The 18,692-nt window shown below is 46.8% G+C and overlaps 1 protein-coding gene across 19 annotated transcripts in view; it reads right to left on the minus strand.

Annotated features, from left to right (window-relative positions):
• Positions 1–18,692, minus strand: part of CELF2 (CUGBP Elav-like family member 2) — a 393,828-nt gene that overhangs the window by 97,044 nt on the left and 278,092 nt on the right. For all 19 annotated transcript variants that reach the window (XM_056847601.1, XM_056847613.1, XM_056847611.1 and 16 more), the window contains exon 4: positions 6,616–6,664. In XM_056847601.1, the coding sequence (XP_056703579.1) occupies positions 6,616–6,664 (49 nt within the window). The remainder of the gene's footprint in view (positions 1–6,615; positions 6,665–18,692) is intronic.

Consider the following 18,692-nt stretch of genomic DNA (forward strand, 5'->3'; position numbering starts at 1 on the left):
CGTTAAGTGCCGTCAAGTCGCTTTCTGACTTATGGCGACCCTATGAATTAAAGACATTCAAAATGTGCTATCATTAACAGCCTTGATCAGGTTTTGCAAACTGAAGGTCATGGCTTACTTTATTGAGTCAATCCATCTCATGCTGGCTGTCTTCCTCTTTTCCTCCTGTCTTCAACCTTTCCCTACATTTTGTGGTTTTTTTTTTTTTGAAAGAACAGATCCCTTTGGGGGCTGAAGGTGGTCATCAAGAAGACAACTTGTGCCTTTTTTCAGAGAAAGAAACACAGTTCTGACCACTTTTGCTTCACATAGTTCCTAGGAGGATCCCCGCTAGCTAGGTGTTTCCAGGAAGCCCCAAAGGAGGACAATGAAGAGGAAAAACCTTCTTGGCAACAAGAGATGATGATGATGATGATGATACTACTGGGATGAAACTACTAGAGGATGGTGCCAAGTTGTTTTCTGTTGCCCCAGAAGGTCAGACCAGAAATTAAGGTTGAACAGGTTGAAATTAAATCAAAAGAGTTTCCATCTAGACATTAGGAAGGATTTTCTAAGAGTTAGAGCAGTTCCTCAGTGGAACAGACCGGGAGGTGGTAAGCTCTCCTTCCCTGGAGGTTTTTAAGCAGAGGCTAGATGGCCATCTGTCACTGACAAGGCCCTCCCTTGCTCACCAAATAGGGTTGTCAACCTCCAGGTACTAGCTGGAGATCTCCTGCTATTACAACTGATCTCCAGCCTATAGAGATCAAGTTCACCTGGAGAAAATGGCCACTTTAGCAACTCCATGGCATTGAAGTCCCTCCCCTCCCCAAGCCCCGCCCTCCTCAGGCTCCGCCCCAAAAACCTCCCGCCGGTGGAGAAGAGGGATCTGGCAACCCTATCACCAACCAAGCTTCTTTGATTGATGGGACAGTCAGGAGGACATCTCCCTGTCATCTTAATTCCTGGGTAGAAATATTGAGTTTGAGCCTAGGAGGCTTTCCTCTTCGGTGCATGGAATGACTGTGAGATCACTGCACACAGCAACTGTGCATGTGAAGACTAGTGACTGAACACACACACACATGAAGCTTCCTTATACTGAATCAGACCCTTGGTCCCTCAAGGTCAGTATTGTCTATTCAGACCGGCAGCGGCTCTCCAGGGTCTCAGGCAGTGGTCTTTCACATCACCTCCTTGCCTAGTCCCTGCAACTGGAGATGCCGGGGATTGAACCTGGGACCTTCTGCATGCCGAGCAGAAGCTCTACAAACTGAGCCACAGCCCCTCCGCTAATATTCTGCAAAAGTTCAAAAGCAATCCAGAAGGAGCATGCTGCCTTCTCCTCTGCGGAAACGCCAGCCAGCTGAAGCCCCTTCATACCACGCTTCCTGAATCAAGCTAATTTACCTGCTAAGTACTGGCTTAATTGCAATTTGATGGTTTTCTTGGACACCCTCAATACCAAAGCAAGGCCTGCCTCTTGTGACGCATTCGCTTTCATAGAAGCAGGGTGGTGGTGGTGGTGGGGGGGGTAACCCAACCCTCTTTTCGGGAACAAAAGAAAACGAGCAGAGCCCGTGCGGTCCTTTTCTGACTCCGCGGAAAGCTCGACAGAAAAAGATTTCTGAAATTCTAAGTGAAACAAAGTGCTGAGCTGGAAGTCGTAATTAAATGCCATATGTTAGCACTAGCACATAGGATAAAAAAGTTGCTAATTAATTCAGGCAGCTTTAGATCCAGGTGTGACACGGACAGATTGTACGCTAGGGGTTTTTTTTTTTTGCAGTCTAACAAAGAAGGATTTAGAATTTCGCGAGTCCCCCCTCCCCGCGTTCGTTGGAATAATTAAAAGAAATGTATAATAAAGCTGTTAACCCTTTCCTTATTATTACAGACGACTGAGAGCAATAGTCTCAGATGCCATGCTTCTGTTTCCAAGCAGATTGAAAGACATGCCTATTTCCATCAAGATGAATTACAAGCAGGTAACGGAAATTTGAAACGGCAAATGTAACTACTATTTTATTTCTTTTGTATTTAGCCTTTTGCCTGCATTGGGGGGGCGGGGTAGGGTTCCCAGCCTCCAGGTACTAGCTGGAGATCTCCTGCTATTACAACTGATCTCCAGCCAACAGAGAGACGTTCACCTGGAGAAAACGGCTGCTTTGGCAACTGAAGTCCCTCCCCTCCCCAAACCCTGCCCTCTTCAGGCTCCGCCCCAAAAACCTCCTGCCGGTGGTGAAGAGGGACCTGGCAACCCTAGTGGTGTAGTAGTTCAGAGGGGAGGACGCTAATTTGGTGAACCAGGTTTGTTTCCCCACTCCTCCACATGAAGCCAGCTGGGTGACCTTGGGCCAGTCACAGTTCTCGCTGAATTCTCTCAGCCCCACCTACCTCACAGGGTGTCTGTTGTGGGGAGAGGAAAGGAAGGAGATTGTAAGCCAGTATGATTCTCCTTAAAAGGTAGAGAAAGTCAGCATATAAAAAACCCTCTTCTTCTTCTTTAATATAACAAGCCAACGTAAAACATTCTACCACAACTTGGGTTCCAAATGTATGCCCTGCACAAACCAAGAACCCAAAGTGCTTAAATCAAACATGAGAACCGAATCTGCGCATGAAAGCACTTGTTGATTTTTAGGTTCGGTTGATTTTTTTTTAATATGCCGACTTTCTCTACCATTTAAGGAAGAATCAAACCAGTTTACAATCTCCTTCCCTTTCCCTCCCCACAACAGACACCCAGGGAGGCAGGAGGGGCTGAGAGAGTTCGGATAGAGTTGTGAGTAGCCCAAGGTCACTCAGCTGGCTTCGTGTGGAGGAGTGGGGAAACCAACCTAGTTCACCAGATTAGCCTCCGCCGCTCATGTGGAGGAGTGGGGAATCAAACCCGGTTCTCCAGATCAGAACCCACCACTCCAAACCACTGCTCTTAACCACTACACCATGCTGGCTCTCTTGTATAACACACACACACAATGGCACATTAAGGATGCTAAGTACTTGAGGCTGCTTGAGGCAGCTGGCAACAGGACCTGGGGGCAGGGGATCCCCTGTCCCCACCAGGGGCTTGGCAGCCCTAGCCAAGCAGCAGCTGCTCCTGTTAAACCCTTTACGCTGGTCAATGAGATGCTGAGAAGATCGGGGTGTAGCAAACACCAGTCCTCCTACATATCAACCCCACACTTCCAAATGCAGCCACTCTGGCCCACTGCCTCTTTCCCAAATCTATGAAAAATTTTAGGCATACAGCTAGGGTTGCCAGCCTCCAGGTGGTGCCTGGAGATCTCCCGGAATTACAACTGTTCTCCAGATTACAGAGATCCCTTCCTCTAGGGGAAAAATGGCTGCTTTGGAGAGAGGACTGTATAGCATCACATCCCCACTGTGTCCCTTCCCGTCCCTAAACTCAGGCTCCACCCCTTAAACCTCCAGTAATTTCCTAACCCGGAGTTGAATACATGAACACATGAAGCTGCCTTATACTGAATCAGACCCTTGGTCCATCAAAGTCAGTATTGTCTACTCAGACTGGCAGGGGCTCTCCAGGGTCTCAGGCAGGGGTCTTTCACATCACCTACTTGCCTAGTCCCTTTAACTGGAGATGCCGGGGATTGAACCTGGGACCTTCTGCATGCCAAGCAGATGCTCTACCACTGAGCTACAGCCCTTCTCCATCAATCTATTATTCAGTCTCATGTGTAGTCCAGAATTGCACCACATCCCTGGAGGTTTTTAAGAAGAGGCTAGATGGCCATCTATGAGCAATCCTGATTCTATTACCCTTAGGCAGTTCATGAGAGGGAGGGCACCTTGGCCATCTTCTGGGCATGGAATAGGGTGTCACTGGGGGGGTGAGGGGGAGGTAGTTGTGAATTTCCTGCGTTGTGCAGGGGGTTGGACTAGATGACCCTGGTGGTTCCTTCCAACTCTATGATCCTCATCCCACATTCTAACCATGACACTCTGCTGCCTCTTGGATGACCCAATGGTGCCAAGAAAATATGCAGAGATCTTCAGCATCACGGGAGGGGCCGTGGCTCAGTGGTAGAGCATCTGCTTGGCATGCAGAAGGTCCCAGGTTCAATTCCCGGCATCTCCAGTTAAAGGGACTAGGCAAGTAGGTGATGTGAAAGACCTCTGCCTGAGACCCTATACAGCCGCTGCTGATCTGAGTAGACAGTATTGACTTTGATGGACCAAGGGTCTGATTCGGTAGACGGCAGCTTCATGTGTTCATGTACACTGCTACTTACAGAAGGGATTTTTTGGGGGGAGAGGGCTTAGCTTTGCCGAATATCTGAGTGCATTTGTCAAATCGGAGACAATCACTTAACAATACTCCGTGGCTCATCGGCCTGCGTTGCAACCATAGTTCCAGTTAGGAAATAAACAATAGGCTGATAGTATTTTTGTTCTGTTTCCCTTCTGAGCTCTTTACAAAGAACAGAGCAAAAGTTTTCGTTTTCTTTTGAACTTCCCCGAATCCGCGGAGAAATGAGAAAATGGGATGCAGTATAATTAACCAAATGGAGAAAGGAGGGGGGGAAAAGAATGAATGAAAGAAAAAATATATAAAAACCCTCTAACCCAACAGAGAGATTTAGGGGCCCGGTCATCATTTACATTTTGCAGGTACTGAAATCTCCCAGCGCCTGGCTTCTGCCCTGATTACTAATTAATGAGGAGCAAAGATTCCTGCTGGAAGAAACCGGCTATGATTATTTCTGCCATGCGGGAAAAGCAAGGCTCTTGCAAGCTAAGAAGGCAGGAGATTTCTCTGACATGCCTCTTAGCAAATTATAGGAATCAAGGGGCAAAGCCGGGCTCGATTAAGAACCAAACGCACCGAGGCGGACGCATCCCCTTTCTGCAGAGGCCCAGCTCGGCGCGATTCAGACATGTTCAAGCTCCCTGCATATTTCGCACGGCACAGAAAGACCACTCAATCGATAAAGCCGCCTCTCTCAGAAGAGCGCAGACTTGGCTGTCCGCCCCCCATCTCCCCCCACATCGAGGCAGGCAAGTCAAAACAAAACAAGGGAAGCTGGGAGAGAAGAGTCATTGGGTTGCCCAGCCTGGCATCCAGCAGAAGACCGGGGTGGAGGTGGGCAGTAGGATTGCCAACCTCCAGGTACTAGCTGGAGGTCTCCCACTGTTGCAACTGATCTCCAGCCGATAGAGATCAGTTCACCAGGAGATAATGGCTGCTTTGGCAATTGGAGTCTATGTAGGGTTGCCAGGTCCCTCTTTGCCACCAGTGGGAGGTTTTTGATGTAGAGCCTGAGGAGGGTGGGGTTTGGGGAGGGGAGGGACTTTAATGCCATAGAGTCCAATTGCCAAAGCAGCCGTTTTCTCCAGGAGAATTGATCTCTATCGGCTAGAGATCAGTTGTAATAGCAGGAGAAGGAAGGAGTGAAGAAAGGAACTGAACAAACACCGTTCGTTGGCTTTTTTTTGTCCATACAAATGAATGATACAGCTAGGGCTTTTCCAGTTCATTTGTTCACTCATTTGGAAATGAATGGATGTCTCTTTGCGTCAAGTTTATCCAATTCATCTTGACGGTTTAAGGAGTCCATAAAAAGCACACAGTATCAATTCTCATGTGTTCTGGAAGGCTGCAGCGTACACTAGGGAGTCATAGACATGACTCAGAAGCTCTATTCGTCTTCCCTTTGTCAATGAGACAAATGGATGCCCACAGAAGGATTCGGCATTTCTCTAAACCTGTCACTGCATCTACATTTAATAATATAGGTCGCTTATGCATGGGTACTTTCACTGACGTTGGCCCCCGGTCTGTCTCGGTTGTTCCTTGGAGTTATGCATGAGTTTTCCCTCCAACAGAGATGACCTCACTGCCAGCCCTCACAAATCCTGGGACTTTTAGTCCTTCTGTTAACCTGATTCTTCCCTCTCCCCTGAGCTCAGCCCAGGTGAAATCCCGGTGAATAAGGCAAAACACGGGACATGCAAGCTTGGTTTCTCTCACAGCCAATTACAAAGCAGCTTGTAAAGAGGCAGGAATTCAAACGCTTCCTGCTTCCTCTGAACTTTTTCTGAGCAGAAGAAAGGCTTTTTAAAACCGAGGAATGGATTTCTCCCCCGCTTCTTTCAGATTGCTCCGTTTTTTGGGGGTTTTTTTTTTGTTCTTAAAATGCTTTTTTATGCAGCAATTGGGGTTTGAGGGGGATTTTCTCTCACAGTAAGCCCTACAAAGTAAGCCAATTACAAAGCAGCATTTAAAGGGGCGGGGACTTGATTTGAGCTTGGAGACTGCTGGTGCAGAGATTCCCAACAGGAATGTGTGGGTCCAGCGAGCAACAAACCTCAGGTAAAACTCCCATGCATAAACGACCATAGCGTAATGGTTAGAGTGTTGGACTAGGATTTGAGCAACCTGGGGATTGAATCCTTGCTCTGCCTGGATGACTTCAGGCCCATCCCTTTCTCCTTCAGCCCAACCTACCCCACCAGGTGGTTGTTGAGAGGATCGAACAGAAGAGGGGAGAATGATGCCGTAAGCCACTTTTTATCCCCATTGGGGAGAAAAGCACGGTATCAATAGACAGAAATAATTTCCCGTTTGACAATGAGCGGCGAGGGCATTCAAGCCGGAAAACCTACCGTTGGACTTTTCGCTGTCTGCCGGTTTCATCTGAATGGGATGATGCATCTAGAAACAAGAGACAAGAAGAAGAAAGAGAAAGTAAAGCGGCTTGGAAGGACATGAGTTGAACAAAGCCTATTTTACATTTGCTTGGGAAATTGGAGCCACGGGATAAATTTGCAGGAGCTAAACATGTGAACGCCCTGACCTGGATGGCCCAGGCTAGCCTGATCTCGTCAGATCTCGGAAGCTAAGCAGGGTCAGCCCTGGTTAGTATTTAGATGGGAGACCACCAAGGAATACCAGGGTTGCTGTGCAGAGGAAGGCACTGGCAAACCACCTCTGTTAGTCTCTTGCAATGAAAACCCCAAAAGGGGTTGCCATAAGTCAGCTGCGACTTGATGGCACTTTACACACACACACAAACATGTGAACACATGAAGATGCCAATGGCCCATCAAGATCAATATTAGTCATTTTTGCAGGGGTACTTTCACTCATGTTCACCCCCCGGTCTGTCTCTGCTGTTCCTTGGAGTTACGCATGAGTTTTCCCTCCATTAGAGGTGACCTTGCTGCCAGCCCTCACAAATCCCGTCCCCTGTTAACTCGATTCTTCCCTTTCCTTCCATCTCAGCCCGGGTGAAATCCCTGTGCATAAGGCAAAGTGTGGGGCACAGAAGCTTAGTTTCGCTCACAGCCAATTACAAAGCAGCATGTCGAGAGAGTTGACTCTTGAAAGCTTATCCTGCAAAAATCTTGTTGATTGCTATGGCACTACTGGACTCAAATCTAGCCATTCTACTGCAGACCTACATGGCTACCCTCTGAAACAATCAACACAGTGGGACATCCAAAAGACAACACAATAGGATTTGACTTGTAGAGATCTGGGAACCAACCAGCAGAGGTGCACAGCAGGAATGGACATGCAGAGATCTTCAGCATCGTGAGAGGGGCTGTGGCTCAGTGGTAGAGCATCTGGTTGGAATGCAGAAGGCCCCAGGTTCAATCCCCGGCATCTCCAGTTAAAGGGACTAGGCAAGTAGGTGATGTGAAAGTCCTTTGCCTGAGACCCTGGAGAGCCGCTGCTGGTCTGAGTAGACAATAGTGACTCTGATGGACCAAGGGTCTGATTCCGTAGAAGGCAGCTTCATGTGTTCATGTGCCATTTGGCCCTGTTTCACCAATGGTGCTAGCTACAGGAAAAGCCCTTGTCTTTGTAGAAACATATGTGACTTGCACACACCTGCATGGCTGTTGGGACCAGAGAATTTTGGAATACAAATGCTGCTCATCCATGGGTCATGGGGCATGAGTGGAAGATCTCAAAATGTGCTGCAGGCTGCAGGAATCTCCCTTCATGCAGAAGGGCTTGTCGGCAAAGTTATGTGCAGCTGACGTGTCATTCGAATTGGCCTTTAAATTTCTTTAACATAAAAGGATTCCCATTACAGGCTCCCTTAACCTTCACAATCACCAATTGATAAGTTAACTGCCTTTAACATTGGATTCAATAAAACATGCGCCATTGAGAACCCAAAGTAGGTTTGCACAGACTCGCTGGTTCACATCTTATTGTTAAACCCCTGGGTGACCTCCAGAGATAGCAACCATGACAGTACATATTCTAAGTGCTCTGACCGATAAAATATTTAAGAGCACTGGAAGCAGGGCTGACGGGGAGGGAAGAGAAAAGACGGGTCAGATGGATCTGGGGAAAGTACGCCGCGAAAAAGAGAATTGATGGAGCAGAACGTTAAGGGGGTAAGTCTTTCCTCTGCTCTAAGCAATGGGGAAATAATCCAAGCATTTCATATCCTGCCTGTGTTACTTTAGGCTATAAAATAATAAAATAGTTCTCTACTTCCCCAGGTCCTCCAAAAAAGCGATTACAGATGATACAAAGCCAACTTCAGATTAGATGCCACCAACGGAAAGTGTGTCACCTCGATCTCGCGTCTTATCAAAAAGGCAGTTATTGCCGTTATACATCATAAAGCAATACACTTATGGTTATCTCTCCAGGTAAGTGATTTCTCCCCCCTCCCCCAACAAGCTTAATGTTGCTATGCTAAAAAGAAATATAGCCATGAATGGGTGCTTTCCACCCTTGACGGCCACAATTGGAAGAGGGTTTCAGATATTGTGGTCTTTATTAGAGTGACATTACACGAGATAACAATGAATAAATGCTGTGTGCATTCAGGGTACTTTCTTAAATTTACCATATTCTGGTTCTTCGACTGCAGCCATGGGGAATAGAGCTATGCCCGTATATGTTGGCATAGGATTCTACTGGAAGGATGGCAAAGGCTCCAGCTAAAGCAGAGATTCTTTCACCTTTCAAAAAACCTTCCACTGTTGAAGTTACACATAGCAGCCCCTCCCTACTTATAAATTAGGGTTGCCAGGTCCCTCTTGGCAACCGGTGGTAGGTTTTTGGGGCGAAGCCTGAGGAGGGCAGGCTTTGGGGAGGGGAGGGACTTCATGGCTCAGTGGTAGAGCATCTGCTTGGCATGCAGAAAGTCCCAGATTCAATCCCAGGCACTTCCAGTTAAAGGGACTGGGCAAGTAGGTGAAGTGAAAGACCTCTGCCTGAGACCTTGGAGAGCCGCTGCTGGTCTGAGTAGACAATACTGACTTTGATGGACCAAGGGTCTGATTCAGTATAAGGCAGCTTCGTGTGTTCAAAGCCATAGAGTCCAATGGCCAAAGCAGCCATTTTCTCTAGGGGAATTGATCTCTATCGGCTGTCAAGTCTTTATTCAGTACATAACCAGCAAAGTTGCAAAAAGTCTAATACACAGGTATATCTAACTCGCCATCCAAATGTAATGGATGGGATACAACACCCCACAATAAAATTTAAAGCTGAGTATAAATTCTCCATCGGCTGGAGATCAGTTGTAGTAGCAGGAGATCTCCAGCTACTACCTGGAGGCTACAAAAATAAAACAATGGTTTTCCAATGCTGCAAATGCAACGCTAAATACAAGAAGGCAGCACGGAGGCTCAATATACAATAACACTGTAATTCAGACCACCTCATATCCAAAAACATGTAATACAAAACCACCAAAAATCCTGTAAAGTACAAAGCTAAACATATAACAACAAGAACACCATAAGGTCCATGTAACAGTCACGACACCAACTTAATGAAGATCTAAATCCACACACCCAGCCTGCAAGACTGTGTCTCACAGGACAGGAGGTTTCTGTTTAGCAGTTCGGCTTTTGGACTTTATTAGCTTCTGCATATGATTACCTGGAGGCTGGCAGCCCTATGATTAATCCCCTCATTCCCTATTACAATTTTCTGGGGTGACTTTGGACAGTAAAACTACATTCTCAATGGGGGGGGGCATTTTTCCTTGGCTTACTAACCCACCAAACGTTCTGACTGCCACTGACCTTTCTATCCCCTGACTTCTTCTCTGCATGTTTGAGGTGGGAAGAGAGGATGGGTCTCTTGTACATTGATCCCCAATATGGTGCCTGTGGCTGCCGCAGCACCTGCCAATACCTTTTCTGGTGCCTGCAAACTGTTTTAAGTGAGTGGGTGGGGCCAGGTGGGGCTTTTGCCCAGCAAGGCATGGCATCTGCTGGACTATTGGTAGGGATGCCAACTTCTCCTGCTATTACAAATTATCTCCAGCCGATAGAGATCAGTTCACCCGAAGAAAATGGCTGCTCTGGCAATTGGACTCTATGGCATTGAAGTCCCTCCCCTCCCCAAAACCCCGCCCTCCTCAGGCTCCAGCCCCAAAACCTGCCGCCAGTTGCAAAGAGGGACCTGGCAACCCTAACTATTGGAGATTTGATTGCTTGTGCAGATTTTTTAAAATGTTGCTTTGGCAGCAGCGGCCACCACAGCATGAGGATCTACACTGCGTTACTGAAGTTAAGATGCGGCAATCGTTTTGTGGCTGGCTCCGCCTCCTGCAGCAGCCATTTTCTTGCAGCGCCCGCCATGCTGTGTCATGATGCCAAATGTGCCCACAGACTCAAAAACGTTGGGGACCACTGCTCTAGTATCACATGCCGCTTTGCTTCAAATCCCTCTCCAGAGCCTGGGAGGGGGTTCATGTGTTGTGCTGAGCTGGGGACCTTGCCAGGGACATTTGAAGTGTATCTGAAGAAGTGAGCTGTAGCTCATGAAAGCTCATAGCTCATGCCCTGCCAGAAATTGTGTTAGCCTTTAGGGTGCTACTGGACCCTTGCTCTTGTTCTACCAACGTTAGAGTAACAAGGGTTGGAAAAGCCTGGGGAAATTATAGCAAAGTCCACGTGCAACTAGGGTTGCCAACCTCCAGGTGGTGGCTGGAGATCTCCCGCTATTACGACGGCTCTCCAGGCAACAGAGATCAGTTCACCTGGAGAAAATGGCCACTTTGGCAAATGGACTTTATGACACTGAAGTATCTCCCCTCCCCAACACCCCCTCCTCAGGCTCAACCTCAAAAACCTCCCGCCGATAGCGAAGAGGGACCTGGTAACCTTAACTGCAACCCACCAAATGTAATTCTCTTCATCCCAGTTCTTCGGAATACCCCCTCTACGTGGTCTGCCTGCCTATACATATTATCTGACAACTCCTCGTCTCTGTAGAGCTTTTTGCTTGGCTAGATTTAATGCTAATCCTTCTATGGTAATGCAGGGCAGAATTCTGAATATACCATCCTCAGACAGGATCTGCCCTTGCTCTTCTGGCTCTATTGACTCATTAGCTCATGCCCTTTTGGAATGACGCTTTTACGAGGAACTTCGATCGCACTATATTTCCCCCCTTTTAATATACAAATCCAATGCCTCTGTGACTGACATAATGCCTTTTTTACTAAGCGATAGGGACCCCAAGGCTACATTGTCAGTGGCAAGATTTGTTTCAATCCTTATATCCCCCCAACACTAGATATATGCTGCTCAAGATCAATTGATCAAGGAGCTTCTAAGGGATAAAAGGAAAGGAAATGTAATTCTAGTTCTACTATCAAAGTTTCAGATTGGACCCTCGGTCCAATCTTAACTGAAACTAAATCATAACAAGAGAAAAGATGCTCATAGTAGGTATTTATTAATTAAAATATTTATACTCTGATTTTCCATAAACCTCTGGGCAGTTTTTAAGGGCTGCAAAATGGTACAAATGTCTGTTCTAGATTTGATCCCACTCCCCTCTTGAAGGACTTGGTTCATACTTTGGGAATGCTCTTGAATCTAGGTCTCATTCTGGTTGCCCAAAAAAGACTATAGCCAAGAGAAGAGTTTTTCAGCTTTTCATGATCCACCAACCCATGGTATGGGCTATTATAATGTACACAATGTTTGGCTGCCCTTGCAGATGGTTCAGAAACTGTAATTGGTCCACAATGTAGCAGCCAGATTGATTTCTGGTAGTACTGACAGATAGCATATTAACATTAGCTCTGCTAATTACCAATCGGTTTCCAGGGTATAGCTGACATCCTGGTGGTTATCTTTCTAGCTTTCTAGCATTAAGAATCAAAATCACTTTATAGCTTTAAGAATCAAAAGCACTGAAAAGAATAACAAGACAAAATAGTCTAACAGCAATGATTACATAAACTGAACATAGTTCCGCCAGTCACCCTGAAAGCCTTGGCTGGGGGGTGGGAGGTGGGGGGGACGGGACTGACAATAATAAACAGCAAACCCCAATAACCCCTGTTTTATGGTACTGAGGCTTCCAGCAACATTCTCACAATCTTTAGAAGGACAATGACCCCGAAGCAGTAGAAAACGACTATCATCGTATTCTGCCTTGGCGATATTTCTGAAGAAGCCAGAAAGAAACTCATATCAACTTGCTTGATAGATTCTGTCATACAGACAACATATGTATCTAAAGTAAGCCATTCTCTGGCCATCTTCAAGTACTTGAAGGGCTGTCATATAGAGTAGGGTGCCAAGCTGCTTTCTGTTGCCCCAGAAGGTCAGACCAGAACCAACGGGGTGAAATTAAATTAAAAGAGTTTCCATTTAGACACTAGGAAGAATTTTCTAACAGTTAGAGCAGTTCCTCAGTGGAACAGGCTTCCTCGGGAGGTGGTAAGTGCGCCTTCCCTGGAGGATTTTAAGAAGAAGTTAGATGGCCATCTGTGAGCAGTACTGATTCTATGACCTTAGGCAGTTCATGAGAGGGAGGGCATCTTGGCCATCTTCTGGGCATGAAGTATGGGTCACTGGGTGTGTGTGGGGGGAGGAAGCTGTGAATTTCCTGCATTGTGCAGGGGGTTGGACTAGATGAACACACACATAATCACACATGAACACACATGCTGCTGCCTTATACTGAATCAGACCCTTGGTCCATCAAAGTCAGTATTGTCTACTCAGACCGGCAGCAGCTCTCCTGGGTCTCAGGTATAAGTCTTTCATGTCATCTACTTGCCTAATCCCTTTCACTGGAGATGCCGGGGATTGAACCTGGGACCTTTTGCATGCCAAGTAGATGCTCTACCACTGAGCCATGACCCTGGTGGTCCCTTCCAACTCTATGATTCTATGATTCAATCAAATGAGGCATAGATTTTTCAGTTGCCACGTTTTCAGGGGCTGCGTGACAGACGAGGAAGTAATATATTGAGGCTAATGTAGTGAGCTGTAAAGAATTGTAGAAATAGAACATCTGGCCCTGCGAGTGCTATACATAACCAGCTCTCTGGGATAATCAGTACGGGGATGACTTTTGATGCATTCCTAATCCAAGTCTTTGATTCGACTGAAACCAGTAACACTCATTATCTGTAGTATGGTTTGCGGATTGCTGTAATTGTGTGCCCTTTTAATTTTTTGCAACGATCACGTCCGGGATTAAGTTAAAAGACTGAAAGACAATGGAAAGTGTTTTGGCGAGGACTTCAAAAGAAGAAGAAGGGTTGGTTTTTATATGCCGGTTTTCTCTACCTTTTAAGGAGAATCAAACCGGCTTACAATCTCCTTCCCTTCCCTTCCCCTCCCCACAACAGACACCCTGTGAAGTAGGTGGGGCTGAGAGACTTCAGAGAGAACCGTGACTAGCCCAAGGTCACCCAGCTGGCTTCATATGGAGGAGTGGGGAAACCAACCCGGTTCACCAGACTAGAGTCCGCTGCTTATGTGGAGGAATGGGGAATCAAACCCGGTTCTCCGGATCAGAGTCCACCTCTCTTAGTCACTACACCATGCTGGCTCTGGAAGGAAAAAGAAAACACTTTATCCTGGTTGCTATCAACCAAAACTTAGAACACCAAAGAAGATGAAGCAGGAGGATTAATTTAGGCAAAGGGACTTTTCTAAACTAATGTTTCATCTGTGAGTAAGTCACCACATGGTGGCAGCAAGAGAATGTGTGGGCCAAGCCTTGTTGGGCAGGAGGAAGCTCATAGGCGGTATGTTTCTGATCCCTCTTTCTGTTGAAGTTCAGTAGCCTTCCCAGTGTATGATGCTTGTGGAGAGGGGACCGTGTGCCATTCAAAGAGAAAACGTGCAGGCTGAGCAGCGTATCCCAAGCAAAAGGAATGGCGAGAAAATTAGATTAACCTGGTGGGATTCTCGCTGGAGCGGTGGAGCCTGTCAAAGTGATTAGCTCATCATTTCCATCTGATTACTCTAATCAGCTGTCAAACAACATTCGGCAACCCCATCTGCAACCTGGCATCTGAGATCGCCCGTCTTCTGTGTACAAAAGCAAACGCCGAGCACAGAAGTGCATGCTGCCTGCCATTGAGTAGAGTCATTAGGTGTGGTTATGTTCTTCTTTCACAGGGGGCAACGGCCTGGATTGAAAACTTGCTGTAGATGTACCAGTTACCACCCCTGGGTATGTGTGCTTAAAGTGCCGTCAAGTCGCAGCCGACTGCCAGTGAGGGGAGAGCTCACCACCTCCCTAGTTAGCCGATTCCACTGTTGAACGACTCTTACTGCAAATTTCCCCCCCTAATATCCAGCCAGTACCTTTCCACCCACAATTTAAACCCATTATGGGAAGTCCTATCCTCTGATGCCAACAGGAACAGCTCCCTGCCCTCCTCTAAGTGAAAGCCCTTCAAATATTTTAAAAAATCCTCTGCATAACAACCCTGTTCACATGAACACATGAAGATGCCTTATACTGAATCAGACCCTTGGTCCATCAAAGTCAGTATTGTCTACTCAGACTGGCAGCGGCTGTCCAGGGTCTCAGGCAGATGTCTTTCACATCACCTACTTGCCCAGTCCCTTTAACTGTAGATGCTGGGGATTGAACCTGGGACCTTCTACATGCCAAGCAGAGGCTCTACCACTGAGCCACAGCCCCTCCCCTATTCCTTGGTAGTCTCCCATCCAAATACTAACCAGGGTTGACCCTGCTTCCGAGATCTAATGAGATCAGGCTATACCATGCTGCCTTCCCTCCCAGTTACCACCCTTACCTGCTTAAAAACAACAACGCTTGGAAGAATTAAATGCCAGCCTCAAATAGTTTTAAAGCAATTACTGCCCACAGGAGCTCATTTGTCAAGGAAGAAGAACTACGCATGCTAGTAAAGATGCCAATTTAAAATACAGATTCAGTCTAGGATGTGGTGGTGGAAAGTGCCATCAAGTCGCAGCCAACTTATGGCAACCCCATAGGATTTTCAAGGCAGGAAATGAAAGAGGGGGTTTGCCACTGACTGCTCCTGTGGAGCAACCTTGAACTTCCTTGGTGGTCTCCCATCCAAGTACTGCTTCTAAGATCTGACAAGATCTGGCTAGCCTGGGCCACCCAGGTCAGGGTTGGTCTAGGTTGTAAATCTCATTAAAGTTGTTCACCATGCTGAGAATCCATGAGCTTTGAACCATGGTTTGCAAATAACTTGTTAACATCAACCATGGTTAGTGGCTGTCCAGGTGTAATCCTTCTTTTTCGCATTGCTACTAACTTTCACTGGCCAGGTCAGAAGAAGGTGGACCAACAGCCAGAATCCCAATCTCACTCAAATTATATTTCAATGTATATTTGTGAGACAGGTGTGTGTGTGTGTGTGTGTGTGGTTGATAGAAAAAATGAGTTGAAAAAACGAGGTCTCATCTTCCAGGACTATATCTGTTTTCATTTTGGATTGTCTTACCATAGGGTTTTCAAGGCAAGGGTTGGTCAGAAGTGGTTTACCATGGTTTTCTTCTGTGCAGTACTAACCAAGGTTAGCTGTAGTGGGACTGCTGTTGTCTACGAAAGATCCCCCGCCATTGTCACCTTCCACTACTGCTGCTGGCCAGAAGCTAACCTTTGAAGATTTCTCTGCCCCCATCACCACTGGAACTGCCAGTTCTTTTCTGCTAATGTGGGCATTGATCCTTGAAGTGGGTGGACACATCTTCATCTGGCGCCTCAGCTGTGACCATGCCAGCTTGAGTGACTCGCAAGTCTTAGCCTGACGTTTTAAACAGTAGACCCTAGAGAACTTCTGCCAGTCTGAGCAGACAAACCCAACCTCGATGGACCAATGACCTGAATCTGTATAAGGCAGCTACATGTGAGAGTTCCATTTAGGAGAGGGGCCAAGGCTCAGTGGTATAGCATCTGCTTGGCATGCAGAAGGTCCCAGGTTCAGTCCCCAGCATCTCCAGTTAATAGGTCCAAGCAATAGGTGACATGAAAGACCTCTGCCTGAGACCCTGGAAAACTGCTGTCAGACTGAGTAGACAATACTGAACTTGATGGAGCAATGATCTGATTCAGTATAAGGCAGCTTCACCCCTGCCCTGCTCTCTTCTGTGCATGCAGGTCCTACAATCCATGACATAGCCTTTTCAGGGGTCAAAAGGCCTCCTCCAGCATAGTGTAGTAGTTAAGAGCAGTGAACTCTAATTTGGACAACTGGGTTGGATTCCCCACTCCTCCACATGAGCAGTGGATTCTTATCTGAAGACCTGGGTTTGATTCCCCACTCCTCCACATGAGTGGCAGACTCTAATCTGGTGAACCGGGTTGGTTTCCCCGCTCTTCCACATGAAGCCAGCTGCATGACCTTGGGCTAGTCACACTTCTCTTAGAGCTCTCTCAGCCTCACCTACCTCACAAGTAGGGTTGCCAGGTCCTTGTTCACCACCGGCGGAAGGTTTGGGGGCGGAGCCTGAGGAGGGCAGGGTTTGGGGAGGGGAGGGACTTCAATGCCATAGACCCCAATTGCCAAAGTGGCCATTTCCCCCAGGGGAACTGATCTCTACTGGCTGGAGATCCGTTGTAATAGCAGGAGATCTCCAGCCAGTCCCTGGAGGTTGGCAACCCTACTCACAAGGTGTCTGTCAAGGAGACAGGAAGGGAATTAAAAAACACATAAAAACCAACTCTTTTCTTTTTCTCCTCCTTTCTTTTGTGCCAGTGGAAGATCCGGTCTGATCCAACAGTTTTAAAAAATTGTACACAGCTCACACATCCGTGCGCAGCCTAGCAAGGTGCTCTGTTCATGCCCCACTTTGCCATGGACACTGAATATAAAAGGATGCTCTCTGCTTAGCAGTCCTGCCAGGAGTGTGAATAGGTCTAGGAGATTGTTAAGTACCAGTCCCCGTAACAATAGCAAACATCATTATTTTCTAACCAGAACAGGCTGAGAACACAATTGAACAAGGTGCTGCTATTAGAAGGGGGGGGGGGAGGCGGAAATGCTGAAATGCAAATGCTTTTGGAAACATTCCCAGCCAGCCATTTGCAGCATGCTGGATTTCCATTTATTTCCTTCTTTTTTAAAAAAAAAGAAAGAAAAAAAGGAATTAAATTGGGCATTAACTTGGCTGGGTGAAAAATGATAACCGCACGCAGTGACACTCCATCCCACCTTTAAAGAAAATGGCTATCAAAATCAAACACACATATTTGCAGTAAATACACTTTGCAGATTGGGTATATGTTGACATGTTCCGTTTGATAAGATATTCAAGCTGTGATGGAGAGATTTTTTTTTTTAAAAAAAAATCACCAAGGACACAAGAGATTCAAATCATGATTTGAAATCATTGCATGATACAAGCGAAGGAAAAAACATAGCTATTTTTAAAATTTTATTTGTTTTATTCACTTATACCTCCTGCTATTACAATTGATCTCCAGCCGATACATTGATGTCCCTTCCCTCCCCAAACCTGCCCTCCTCAGGCTCCGCCCCAATGCCATTGAGTCCTCTCTCAAACAGCCATTGTCTTTAAAGAAAGATTATTGAGCTATAACCTATTAAAAATACCTGGAGGTTTTGGGGGTGGAGCCTGGGGGGCAGAGCTTGGAGAGGGGAGGGAACTCACCAGCTTACAATGCCATAGAGCCCAACCTCCAAAGCAGCCCTTTTCTCAAGGGGAACTGAGCTCTATTGTCTGGAGATCAGTTGCACTAGCGGGAGATCACAGAATCACAGAGTGGGAAGGGACCACCAGGGTCATCTAGTCAAACCCCCTGCACAAGGCAGGAAATACACAACTCCCTCCCCCCCACACTCCCAGTGACCCCTACTCCATGCCCAGAAGATGGCCAAGATGCCCTCCCTCTCATCATCTGCTTAAGGTCACAGAATCAGCATTGTTGACAGATGGCCATCTAGCCTCTTCTTAAAAACCTCCAGGGAAGAAGAGTTTACCACCTCCCGAGGAAGCCTGTTCCACTGAGGAACCGCTCTGTTAGAAAATTCTTCCTAATGTCTAGACAGAAACTCTTTCGATTTAATTTCAACCCATTGGTTCTGGTCCGACCTTCTGGAGCGACAGAAAACAACGCGACACCATCCTCTATATGACAGCCCTTCAAGTACTTGAAGATGGTTATCATATCCCTTCTCAGTCTTCTCCTCTTCAGGCTGAACATTCCCAGATCCTTCAACCATTCCTCATAGGACTTGGTCTTCAGACCTCTCGCCATCTTTGTTGCCATCCTTTGTTGCCACGTTTCAGCTTGTCTACATCTTCCTTAAATTGTGGTCTCCAGGCCCCACCGGGAGGCTGGCAACCTTATCATGCTGCCTACTCCATGGCTACTAAATGACACTTCTTGATTAAAATGTGGCACTTTGGGCTGTCGTTGCAAGTGATGTCGTTTTTCATTTTTAAAAAGTGCCCCGCATGTGAGAAGTGAGCAC

The sequence above is a fragment of the Euleptes europaea genome, chromosome 3 (assembly GCF_029931775.1).
Source record: "Euleptes europaea isolate rEulEur1 chromosome 3, rEulEur1.hap1, whole genome shotgun sequence".
NCBI lineage: Eukaryota > Metazoa > Chordata > Lepidosauria > Squamata > Sphaerodactylidae > Euleptes > Euleptes europaea.